The 12,961-nt window shown below is 50.3% G+C and overlaps 1 protein-coding gene across 1 annotated transcript in view; it reads left to right on the forward strand.

Moving 5' to 3' along the window:
* HYDIN (HYDIN axonemal central pair apparatus protein) overlaps positions 1-12,961 on the forward strand; it is a 177,276-nt gene that overhangs the window by 67,860 nt on the left and 96,455 nt on the right. Inside the window, exons 13-18 of the mRNA XM_074151752.1 lie at positions 925-992; positions 2,943-3,178; positions 4,254-4,354; positions 5,582-5,717; positions 6,208-6,372; positions 12,190-12,342. Coding sequence (XP_074007853.1) covers positions 925-992; positions 2,943-3,178; positions 4,254-4,354; positions 5,582-5,717; positions 6,208-6,372; positions 12,190-12,342 — 859 coding nt within the window. The remainder of the gene's footprint in view (positions 1-924; positions 993-2,942; positions 3,179-4,253; positions 4,355-5,581; positions 5,718-6,207; positions 6,373-12,189; positions 12,343-12,961) is intronic.

A 12,961-nucleotide genomic window follows, 5' to 3' on the forward strand; every position in this document is an offset into this window, starting at 1 on the left:
GTGTTTATTTACTAAATAAATGCTGGAAATGGGGCACCTTGGATGAACACAGGTCTCTCCTGCTCTTCATCCAGAACATGAACAGAATAAAGCTGGGAATAAAACTAGAAGGCACCACTCCCTGTGGTCCTTGATTTTTGACTCGGAGGCAGAGCTGGCATTGATTGGCGTCAACCATGAAATAAATGATGGAATGTTGTGCGGCTCCGAGTGCTGATTTCAATGGATGACGGTGAGTTCAGGAGTTTGGAGCCTGGCTGCTGAATTTAAGGACGGGCCAGGAGATGCGGTGAGTTCAGGACACCCATGTTGAGCAGTTTAAGATGTGTTGTTCTTGGATGTGTCAGCTGGTGCACTGGAGACAAGCTGATACTTTCCTCCCAAGATTCAACTGTCCACTGTGTAGAACTGTTGCTGCTCTTCTCAAGGGATATTTGGGGCTTCCCTGGATTCATGCCTCAAAATCCTGCGTGCCTGCTGATCACATGGATCAAGATCTTCTGAGGAAAAGGAAAATACACTCCATGGAAACACCAGTTCCAACTAAGAAATACCAAAGCAGGGAACCTGCAGCTGGGAAGTCTAATTAGAATGAGTCCACTTTTGTATGGACACCTCAGGTGGGGAAACTGAGGTGCAGAGCCATCACTTGTTTAGGGTCCTTCATCAGGCCAGCAGCAACCTAGGGCCATACCCTTGGTCCCCTGAGTGACATGGTGCCCTAAAGGCACCCCAGCTGCGGGGCGCTTTGCTTTGGCTGCCTCCTGTCTGCGTGGATGCCATGCTGAGCACAAAGGCGGTGGTTTGGAACCCACCACGGTTCTGAGACCAGCTTTTATCCATCCCAGCAGCAATGAAAGCTGAACGCTTTGCAGTTCTCTTTAACCCAGCCAATGTCTCCTCTGTCTGTCTTTGTCCCCGCAGGGGCTGCGTCGTCGGACCCACCTTTCACTTCAGTGTGCCTTCCCTCCACTTCGGGGACGTCTCCTTTGGTGAGTGTGCCCTGGGCTTGGACCACGGGTCTATGCCCTACCGAAGCAGACATCTCTCACTTGTGTTCCTCCACAGCGGCCTTTGGGGTGTTGAAACGGGGGCTGCCGGTTGCTTAGGCAGTGTTGTGCCATCATGAGATCAAAGAGGACCAAAGGAATAGAAAATCAGTATTTTCTGGTGTCCCACGTAGTCTGTTCAGTCCCAACATCCCAAGCCTTGGCAGCAGAATGGCTCCGAAGGTCCTTGTCCCGGAAGGACCCAGGGGATGGGATTGCAGGAGAAGAGTTTAAGCTACGTACGAGCCTGTAGCTGCTTTGGGTAATTATTCCTGTTGTGAGGCAAGGACACCATTTACCCGCCTGACCTTTAGTGCGAGATGTTAATGAGGACACCTCGTTATCATGGACCAGGTAATATGCCCAAGCAAAAGCTCTGTGTCCTCGGAGACGTGGGTTCCTCCTTCTCTGCAGACACAAGCCGGTGGTGAGCATCCAGAGCGTCTCCATTGAAATGCAGATTCTGGTTCTCCATCTCCCTCTCACAAAAGGCTTTTTACCCAGATGATCTAAAGTTTAAATGTGAAATCAATTGCGGATTGATTGAAGGGCCATTATCATTCTGTGCCCAGGATGCCTCTGTGTTTGCATGCTGTTCATGGACTTTTAAAGAAAACTCATTACCTTTCCTGGGCCGCTTCCTCCCCTCCCTACATCACCGCTCTGCCACTTCTTTATTTCCTTTTGAATAAATAAAACAAGGAGAAACTCGTCAGGCAGAACTGTGGTTATGTAATGGGAGATTCATCCTGCTTAATCTGATTTCATTAATAAGGCCCTTTTCAGCTGAAGGCAGCTATTGTTATTTTTGCTGCTTTTAGAATCATAGAATCATAGAATGGTTGGAGTTGGAAGGGACCTTAAAGATCATCGAGTTCCAACCCCCCTGCCCTGGGCAGGGACACCTCCCACCAAACCAGGTTGCTCAAAGCTCCATCCAGCCTGGCCTTGAACCCCTCCAGGGATGGGGCAGCCACAGCTTCTCTGGGCAACCTGGGCCAGTGTCTCATCACCCTCACAGGAAAGAATTTCCTCCTAATATCTAATCTAAATCTCCCCTCTTCCAATTTAAAACCATTACCCCTTGTCCTGTCACTACATCTCCTGACAAAGAGTCCCTCTCCGGCTCTCCTGTAGGCTCCCTTCAGATATTTTAGCCGTGCTGCTGTCTGTGTCTGGAGACTTTGGTCTCCTTTGGGGCTGGGAAGTCTTCGTTTGTGCCCTTTGTGCCCCTCCTGCCTGGAGGAGCTGCTGGAAGTGGCCAGTGGTCACTGGCGATGGGCACGGACGAGCTGTCTATGCTCCTGCTCACTTCTAAGCGAGCATCGAGCTCACCTTTTGGAATTGGGCTACAAATTGTAATATGCTCGGTCTGGTTGCCCCAAAACAAGAGGAGCCTTAAGGATCCTGCCTAGAGAAACTGCTTTACTGCCCTGCGTGGTGCTGCAGTTCCCAATTTCAGCCTTCCTTTCTTTTGCTCTGGATGCTCCTCAGTGACCACACGCTGCTTTTCTGTATTGGGAACTGTGGGATCGTTCAGGGAGTTAACACAGAATTTTACATGTGGAATTTTCAGAGCAAACGGTGTGTCCGGATGCTGCACGCTCATAAACAAGAAATAATTGGTGCTGGTTTTGGGTCAGGTGAGGGAGAGAGCTCCTCACAACTAGAGAGGAAAACTGCTGGTGTTTGGCATTGCCAAGGAAGCAGTGTCTGTGATTAGCATAAAAGGGAACTTCACTGACAATTAATTCCTACCTTAGCTTCTCAATTAGCTGTAATTCAGGCTGAAAGGAGCTAAACTCCAAGCGCAGTTTTATCCTAGCAGGATAATCACACCAGGAATCACGGGATAGTTGATGCATAAATTCATATTTGTGCCATTTTTCCTAGGCTTTCCTCACACCTTGTCGTGCCGCCTCACTAACACCTCCTTGGTGCCCATGTCCTTCAACCTTCGCATTCCTGGGGATGGCCGGGGAGAGCCCAGCATCACCAGTTGGGTTGAGGTGTCAGACAACGCTCGCCCATCCTGGAGAAAGGGAGCTCTCCATCGCGCCAAGCCCACCGAATTTACCGTAACGCCCTGCCGAGGGACCATCCGCTCCCAGGGATTCCTGGATATCCAGGTAGGGGAAGAATCCGGCCATCGGTGCTTCAGGAGCTGGAGCTGAAGCTTCACCGACATGTGAGAGGGCTGTGAGTGAGACTGGTGTCATGCACTAGTGTTAGGCTTTTATTAGCTGGGTGACTCTGGAACTTTCCTGAAGGAGCACCGTTTTGTTTCCAAAACCATGAGCTGAAGATCAGGTGCCCTGTGGTCAAGTTCAGAAGCCATTCATGTGGTTTTGAGAGCTGCTTAGAGAGATTTCTTTGATTTAAAGTGGGCAGAGGAAGGATGAGGACAGAAGGTGGCTGTTAGAAAGAGAGGTGTCATTGTATTGAAGTGGTTGGCTTTTCTTCCTCGTCTTATTTCTCCTCTCCCGTTGAGGAGGAGGAGCTGTATTCGCTGCCGTGATCTCCAACGGGGACTGAAAAAGCTCTGGCATCTGCTGGGCCACGTTTTGCCCTCAGCTCCCCATTGTAAAGCTGAACTCACTCTGTTGAAGCCAACAGATTTCCTCTGGATTTAGGCTAGTGTAATGGAGATTGAAAATCTGTCCCTTAATTTTAATACAGCAGTGAGTAGAGCATTAGCCTAATTGGGCTTTAATTTAGCTTACATATGCTCTGATAACTGCATGGTGTGTTTAACAAAGCCAATATCATAGAATCATGGAATGGTTTGGGTTGGAAGGGACCTTAAAGCCCACCCAGTCCCACCCCCTGCCCTGGGCAGGGACACCTCCCACCAGACCAGGTTGCTCCAAGCCCCCTCCAACCTGGCCTTGAAGCCCTCCAGGGATGGGGCAGCCACAGCTTGTCTGGGCAACCTGGGCCAGGCTCTCACCACCCTCACAGCAAAGAAGTTCTTCCCCACATCTCATCTCCATCTCCCCTCTTTCAGTGTCAAACCCTCCCCCCCCCGTCCTATTGCCAGGAGACTTTTATAACTCCCAGAGACTGTGCTCTACACATGGGCCAGCAGAAGAATTAGGGCAAAATCCTCCCTTTCCTTACTGTGGAAAGAGCACTGGAGGATACCACACGTGGATCATGGCTTTTGGGAATGATGAAGTATTTGATGCTCTTCTCTTCCCCCAGGTCACCCTGTGTTCCAACACCGTGAAGAGTTACGAGCTGGCGCTGGTGGTGGACGTGGATGGCGTTGGCACGGAGGTGTTGGCTCTGCTCCTCACAGCCAGGTATCATCGTCTCTCTTCGTGCACCCGTCACCAGCACGCTGCCTCTCATGTGGTGTGCTGGCTCCATCTCCAAATGAGGAGCGTTGCTTAATGAGCTTAATGAGCTAGTTCTCCCCAGCTAGATATGAGAAGAGCAGTGCTCTGACAGCAGCCCGTGTTGAGAAGCACTTGTGCTCGATGGGCAGGCACGGCCCGGAGCCTTTTTCTAAAGGGAACAGTAATTATATTCATTCTTGGCCTGCGTTTTGGTGCTAGAGGTGTAACAGATTTCTTACAAGTGGTGGACTTGGGACCAAAACACAACATTCGTTTGGGACACAGCAAACAAGCCTGCTGAAAGCTGGCGTCTGGTTCGGTTGACGAAGGCACGTGTAAATGGAGATGGGGCTTATGGTGGGACTGGTGAGGGACGAATAAAGGCAAGATCTTATGAAGGGAAAAGTTGTGCCTGATGCGGAAGGTGAGCTCAGGTTTCTCTGCTTCCCTCTAGTTCTTCTCAGCGTTACCGTTCTCAGACTTAAGCCGAAAGTTGTTCCTGCTGCAGCCAGATTCAATCCTGTTGTGCTGCAGCGGGTGTCGGTTTAATTACAGGAAGGATGCAGTTCACTGGCACTCTTCCCTCTCTCAGGCAGAGTCATCCAGTCAGTGATTTTGGGGCTGTGATTTTGTAAAACAAGTGGAAAAGGGAACAGTGTGTGGACCCCTGTCGGTGAAGAACCAAGGTAGCTACAGAAATGGGGAAAGGATGGGGGTAAGGCTTGTACCCTCTATCTCCGGGATAAGTTTTCAGGCAGGGCAAGAGCGATATGGGAGAGGAGGGAGTTGTTTTTACTCAAACACTCGTGTCCTGTGTTCCCTGAGCCTTGGTGAGCACTGGTCCTCGGTGGGAAGGCTCCTCCAGGGCTCACACCTTACTGTGGGACCATTGGGAGGGTCCCTGCAAGCCTCCCGGGGCGCAGGTGCCCATCAGACGGCTCCGGGACAGGGCACTGTGCTCTGCCCGGGCACTTGGCAGCCTCTGCGATGCTGAGACTCAGGGTTTGCCCCTCCTTCATGAGAGTAAAAGTGACTAAAAAGAAGTTAAAGGCGATTTATCGCTGTAGGGGTATTCAGCGTCTGTTTGACAGTGACAAATGGGTTGTGCTCCATTTCGTGCTATTTGGGGAGTAAACAAATCCTGCATTCTCTCGGCATCTCTAATTCCCTTTCGGTCATCTCTTTGCCCAGATGCGTGGTTCCTCCGCTGCAAGTGCTCAACCCCGTCGTGACATTTGGACGGTGCCTTCTGAAGTTCCCTTATCGGCAGGCGCTGACCCTTGTGAACGACAGCGATTTCTCAGGCTGCTACAGGGTTCTTCCACAGGTTTGGCATCGCATCCGCATCCTGCCCTCGAGTGCTATCAAGGGGTTTATTAGGAAAAAAAAAAAAAAAAAGGCGGGCGGGGGGAGTTGGATAAGACCTTGCTGCTTTATTTTCAGATAAGTTCCTGTTCTCTTTTGCTGAGAGCAGGAACCTATATGAATATGAGCTTCAGGAATTGGTTTCAGCTCTTTAGGAAGCAGTTTATGTTCTAGTCTTCAGGGTGCTTTCATGCAGGAGCATTCAGGGGGCCGTGAAAAGGTGCTGCAGGGTGGCTGCCAGCACAGGAGCGGGTGTTTGTGGATGCAGCAGCTTTTGGACCCCCTGAGGATGCCAAGCCCCTACAAGTCTTGCCTCTTCGTGCCTTTCTGCTTTCCCCTAGGGGTTTTAAAAAAAAAAAAAAATGCGTTAATTGCCATTGTGGTAGATGTCAAGGAGTTTAAAGCTCCCTCAAAGGTCACTCTGCGGTTGGGTTTGCTTCTGTCCCTTACAGGAGCGCAGGAAGGATGCTGCTGTGTGGTACTCCAGCCCCGTGCCATGTGGGATCATCCAGCCTCACAGCTCCGTGGAGGTCCCATTTGTACTGGAAGCCCAGGTGCTGGGAGAGCAGGACACCGTGGCTCATGTCGCGGTGTTTGGCAGCGAAGGGTCCCCACTGGTGAGTCCTGGGGGACGTGGGGCAAAAAGCGTATGGGGGTTCTCCTTGGGAAAACAAGAACTTGTAATATATGGCAGGTGTGGAGAAGGAAAGAAGGGATTTATGGCAAGAGCAACAGCTGATATGCAGAGAAAAGGAAAGGTGGTATCCTCTTAGGTGGTAATCTCAGTGTCTGAGACAGCTTTTAATTATGGAGAGGTGAGACGGGATAACAAGCCCAGTCTGAAACCCAGCACGGTCCCTGGGTCTCGTACTCTGCTGTCTTACTAGTTGAAGAGCAGCTGCTGCTTCACGAGGATGTCTGTTCGGGAGCACCCAGAGACATCCCTGAATCCCGGTAAAGCAAGTGCTGTGTAAGGAACCACATGGAAAGTCAGGCCCATCACTTCAGAGGAACATCCATCACATCTCTTTGCCAAAAGCCCCAGCCAAAGACACACGAGTCTCCCCACCGCTCGCGTCTGGAGCACAGAGGCTTCTTCTTACCAAACTTGGAAATGGATGAGGCAAAGCATTCCTGGACTAAAGCCTCCTGAAAGATGTTGTTCGCATTCAGGCGTACGCAACAGCAGCGACAATGACAAAATGCAGGAGCGAGAACGCTGTATGTAGCGTCCTGGCTTCATCTAGTTGAAATCTAGAACAAATTTAGTTAATTAAACTTTAATTTAAAATGATATTAACTTTTGAAGCAGCTGTTTTAAAATGTCTTGTCATCTCCCCGAGCCTGAAAAGAGGATGTCAGAGGATTGCTGGGAACCTTAAGCTTTCTGTAACGGAGAGGAAGGCTGACATTTTGAAAGTAGTCGAAGGGATTTAAACTTTCATTAAAACGAATGGAAATGATGCTGCTAAATCCCCTGGATGCCACTGCACGTCTCAACCCAGGCCTTTGTGGATGTGCACGTAAACCAGTCAACAGGAAGGCCAGGATTTGCAGGGAAAAGTCTGAAAAAAACCTCATAGATACAAGGCACGCTTCCCTTATTCTAGAGGGGAGAAACTCTCCTTTTTAACCGAGCTGTTTAATGTTAGCTTGTTTAACAACAGTGTTCTGGGAAAGCTTTAACCCTTGGGCTAACAATTTACAGTTTCAAACTCTACCTTAATCTTTTTTTTTTTATTTGAAGATGAAGATGACAACCTTTTTCCAAAGGGCCAGCGTTTCGGCTGGAGAATCCTACCTGTCTCAAATGAAAGATCTAGGGCAAGATGAGCAACTGCGTGCGCCCAATTAAAGTCGATGTTTAGCGTGCAGCATTTCATCCCAGCTGCTGCCGGCACCCAGCTGGGTCTGTCGGCAGCACAGACGGGAGGTTTCGGCTGTCAGGAGAGATTCTGTGCATTTTCTATAGGTCTGCCTTATAGTTTGAGTGTGGTATCACAGAATGATATGGGGTTGCAAGGGACCTCTGGACAGCATCTAGTCCAACCCCCTCCCAGAGCAGGTCCCACAGGAATGTGTCCAGGCGGGTTTGGTTCTCCACCACCTCCCTGGGCAGCCTCTTCCAGGGCTCTGCCACCCTCAAAGGGAAAGAAGTTCCTCCTCATTTTTAGGTGGAACTTTTTACATTCAAGTTTGTGCCCATTTCCTCTTGTCCTGTCCCTGGGCACCACTGAAAAAAGACCAGCCCCATCCTCCTGACACCCTCCCTTTAAGTATTTATAAGCGTTGATCAGATCCCCCCTCAGCCTTCTCTTCTCCAGACTATAAAGACCCAAGTCCCTCAGCCTCTCCTCATAAGGGAGATGCTCCAGGATCCTCATCATCTTTGTAGCCCTCTGCTGTCCCCTCTCCAGCAGTTCCCTGTCCTTCTTGAACTGGGGAGCCCAGAACTGGACACAGTGCTCCAGCTGGGGCCTCCCCAGGGCAGAGCAGAGGGGGAGGATGACCTCTCTCGACCTGCTGGTCACTCTCTTCCTGATGTCCCCCAGGATGCCACTGGCCTTCTTGGCCACAAGGGCTTATTGTTGGCTCATGGTCATCCTATTGTCCACCAGGACTCCCAGGTCTTTCTCCTCAGAGCTGCTCTCCATCAGGTCAGCCCCCAACCCATCCTGGTGCGTGGGGTTATTTCTCCCCAGGTGCAGCACCCTACACTTGCCTTTGTTGAATTTCATCAGGTTCCTCTCTACCCAACTCTCCAGCCTGTCCAGGTTTCACTGTATGGTGGCACAGCCTTCTGGTGTGTCAACCACCCCTCCCAGTTTTGTATCGACAGCAAACTTGCTGAGGGTACATCCCCTCATCCAGGTCATTGATGAATATATTGAAGAGGACTATCAGTATCAGTAGTTTGTTAGTAACTGACTCATCCAGAGCTTTCTGGGCTGGCAGAACAGCTAACCATCTTCTTGTACATCCCGCACTGATGGCAGAGTCATGGAATGGTTTGGGTTGGAAAGGACCTTCAAGCCCATCCAGTCCCACCCCCTGCCCTGGGCAGGGACACCTCCCACCAGACCACGTTGCTCAAAGCTCCGTCCAGCCTGGCCTTGAACACCCATATGGATAATACGATGTAAGTCTGACCTCAGAGGAATGGCTGCAATATATTCCAATAAAGCCAAAATACAAGCTTGCTCTTCTTGTCTTAGGTGACACCGTTTAGTATTGATACCAAGTCTTTACAGAGTTTGGTGAAATACCACACAGATTTTCCATCCGGGTTGTGTAGGTTCCTTCTACCTTCCTCCTACACCTCCTCCGTGGGTCTGTTGCCTGGTATTTTATTTGCCAGTCAGTTCGTGCCAGCTTCAGTTTGGTCTATTTCGTGTGATCTCCTGCCTTAAGGAGGTGGTAAAAGCCAGCGCTGGGGTTGCCGGTGGCACGGCAGCCTTGCGTGCCGTGGGCAGGGGATGTGGCAGCTGGCTGCTGTCAGAATCAGCCGTCACTCAAACCACGCTGCCTGCCAGGGACGGATGCTCTTCCTTCCTAAATGATCAAATGTGACATTACACACCCATCAACAAAGCCACCAGGCCTACTGGTGGGGTGGGCAACCTCCTGGGTTTGCCTTCTCACTTTACCACCTTTCCCCGTGTCTCACATTGCCTGTAACGCTGCTGAACGGGCTTTTTCTTGTCCCTTTTAAGAAAAATGTAGATAAAGGGGTGGGGTTTCACTGAATTTCACTGAATTTTTAGAGTTGGAAGGGACCATAAAGATCATCTAGTCCAACTCCCCTGCTGAAGCAGGATTGCCCAGAGCACGTCAGAGCATGTTACTCAGGACGGCATCCAGGTGGGTCTTGAAAATCTCCAAAGAAGGCGACTCCACAACCTCCCTGGGCAGCCTGTTCCAGAGCTCTGGCACCCTCACCGGAAAGAAGTTTCTTCTCATATTTGAGTGGAACCTCCCGTGTTGTTTATAAGCCCTTTCCTTCGTGAGGATAATAGCGCTTTAGTACACACTCTTAATTGCAGGCAGCTTGTCTGGGCATCCTCCAGATCAGAGAATCATAGAATTGTGTAGGTTGGAAGGGACCGTTAAGATCATCTAGTCCAACCATCAACCTAACTCTGATAAAAAAACTCCATCACTAAACCATAGAATCATAGAATGGTTAGAATTGGAAGGGACCTTAACAATCATCGAGTTCCAACCCCCCTGCCATGAGCAGGGACACCTCCACTAGAGCAGGTTGCTCAAAGCCCCATCCAGCCTGGCCTTAAACACTTCCAGGGATGGGGCATCCACAACTGCCCTGGACAACCTGTTCCAGTGTCTCACCACCCTCACAGGAAAGAATTTCCTCCTAATATCTAATCTAAATCTCCCCTCTTCCAATTTAAACCATTACCCCTTGTCCTGTCACTACACTTCCTGACAAAGAGTCCCTCTCCGGCTCTCCTGTAGGCTCCCTTCAGATGTTACTCTGCTCATCTCCAAAGGGCTCTGCCCTGTTTTCTGCACCACTGTCACCCGGCGGCAAAGCCAGCTGGGGGAGGCACAGCTCTTCCCCCCAAGTTCCTTCTTCCCGGGAGCATTGGGCAGCATCACCCAAACTGCAGCTCTCCGTGCTTCCCTTCTCCCAGAGGGATAAAAGAGATAAAAGGTCCATCCATCAGGTTGCCCAGGGAAGTTGTGGCTGCCCCATCCCTGGAAGTGTTTAAGGCCAGGCTGGATGGGGCTTTGAGCAACCTGGTCTGGTGGAGGTGTCCCTGCCCATGGCAGGGGGGTTGGAACTCGATGATCTTTAAGGTCCCTTCCAACTCTAACCATTCCATGATTCTATGATCACGTGCTGCTTTGGCTCCTTCTTTGCAAAGTACCAGCCTTGGTAGGTGATTTATTTTTTTTTTCAGCTCTTGCGGGCAGTGGTGTCCTGTCAGGGGACGAGCGTTCCTGGCTGGGCTGAGCTGGGCTGGTGGCTCTGACAGCTGTCAATGCCCTTTCCTCGAGTCAGGCATCATTAAGGGGTTTACATCACGGAGGCTGGTTTCTTTGTGTGGTTAAATGATACTCCCTGCCCTCCGGTGAATCATACGGCATCTTCTCAGCCCTGGGAGTTTCATGCATTCAGCTCCTGTTTAGGAGTCGGGGCGTTTAGAACTAGTGAAATCCAGCCAGACGGTATAAATTCTTATTGTTTTTAATGACGTGAGAAGGTGGTTTAGCCCAGATCGTCATTCCTCCCCCAACAGTTCTGCAAGAACAAAACTTCTGGGTCTCAGACTGTCAAAAAGAAAAAAAAAACAAACAACACTTGCTTGAATGATGTAATTAATAATTAATGTCTGTTATTCGTATAATACCATGAAAACTGCTGGAAGAGTGTGACCAGCAGGTTGAGGGAGGTCATCCTCCCCCTTTGCTCTGCCCTGGGGAGGCCCCAGCTGGAGCACTGGGTCCAGTTCTGGGCTCCCCAGTTCAAGAAGGACAGGGAACTGCTGGAGAGGGGACAGCAGAGGGCTACAAAGATGATGAGGATCCTGGAGCATCTCCCTTATGAGGAGAGGCTGAGGGACTTGGGTCTTTATAGTCTGGAGAAGAGAAGGCTGAGGGGGGATCTGATCAACGCTTATAAATACTTAAAGGGAGGGTGTCAGGAGGATGGGGCTGGTCTTTTTTCAGTGGTGCCCAGGGACAGGACAAGAGGAAATGGGCACAAACTTGAATGTAAAAAGTTCCACCTAAAAATGAGGAGGAACTTCTTTCCTGTGAGGGTGGCAGAGCCCTGGAAGAGGCTGCCCAGGGAGGTGGTGGAGTCTCCTTCTCTGGAGACATTCAAAACCCACCTGGACATGTTCCTGTGCAACCTGCTCTGGGTGGACCTGCTTTGGGAGGGGGTTGGACTAGATGCTGTCCAGAGGTCCCTTCCAACCCCATATCATTCTGTGATTCTGGAAACACCTAAGCACTAATTAGTGCATGAGCTCTGCTCCGAGGGGTCTGCTTTGCTTCTGACAAAGCTTCTTTTGCTGGTTTTCACACTGGGGAATGTTTCAGAAGTTCCTCTCCGAGCGTGGCTGGGCAGCAGCAGGAGTTGGGGAGGGTGTTTTGGGGCAAGAGGGAGCAGTAAAAGGGGTGGGAGCAGCCAGAAGGCAGAGGAAGGAGAGCAGAGAGCACGGAGGAGGTGCGAAAAAGCAAGTGTGGGAAATCGGGTTCCTTTATCCCCGAGTAATGGGAGCTGGTGGCTTTCAGATGGGATCACTCAAGATCTCACAGTTGCTCCAGGCCTTGTGTTTCAGTCTTACACCACTGAAAACTTCCAACAGCTGTAACTATCCCTCGCTCTAGTAGTACACTTAAAGCTGTCTAACCTTTTATCTTTTTCTTTTTTTTTAACCTTTCCTACCTGCTTCCTGGAGCAGAAAATCCATTTAGTGAGCAGCGGAGAAGGACCGGTTGTCTACGTGCATCCCAGCAAGATAAATTTTGGCAGTATCCAAGTTCTACAAGATGCTTCCCGAACGCTCCACCTCGCCAATCAGACTGTCATCCCCGCATCCTTCTCGGCAGAGATGGTAACTATCTGTGGGACTGTTAGCCACCCGAAATGACTGCTCCACAGCAGCCTGTGACTTGATTTTTATATGCAACGTTTCCAGATTGCTACCAGAGAGAGAAGGCAAGCTATTCCAGTTTTAGTGGGGCACACCTCAGTAAAACAGAGCTTGCATAGATGTTTGGGAAGAAATTAGCCTGGATCATTTTTACAAGTTCTCCCTCTGTTTTGTGGAAGGTCTTTATTTCTGAGAGTCATGCTTTTGGAGCTTTAGGAGATCGAGAGAACCCTGTGGTCCTTCACTGCTGAAAGGGCATGGGTTTCCCTATGGTTTCCCTGTCGTGTCTGCATCTGCTGGGCCTCCACTCCTGCTAATGATGGAGACGAGGGTGTAAGGTCTGTCTGAGGGGGGAATGTGCTCTCCACTGGAGCAGGAGTCAGTTTGGAAGAAGGTTCATGCTTCTGCTGGGTGGGTTGAACTTCTGGGGCTGGTTGACCCAGGTTGAATTTCCCTCTTGCTTCTTTTCCGGCTGTTTCACTCCAGTTTCTGTGCCGAGGAAGATAAATGTAGAATCATAGAATGGTTTGGGTGGGAAGGGACCTTAAAGCCCATCCAGTCCCACCCCCTGCCCTGGGCA

The sequence above is a fragment of the Numenius arquata genome, chromosome 8 (assembly GCF_964106895.1).
Source record: "Numenius arquata chromosome 8, bNumArq3.hap1.1, whole genome shotgun sequence".
NCBI classification, from domain to species: domain Eukaryota; kingdom Metazoa; phylum Chordata; class Aves; order Charadriiformes; family Scolopacidae; genus Numenius; species Numenius arquata.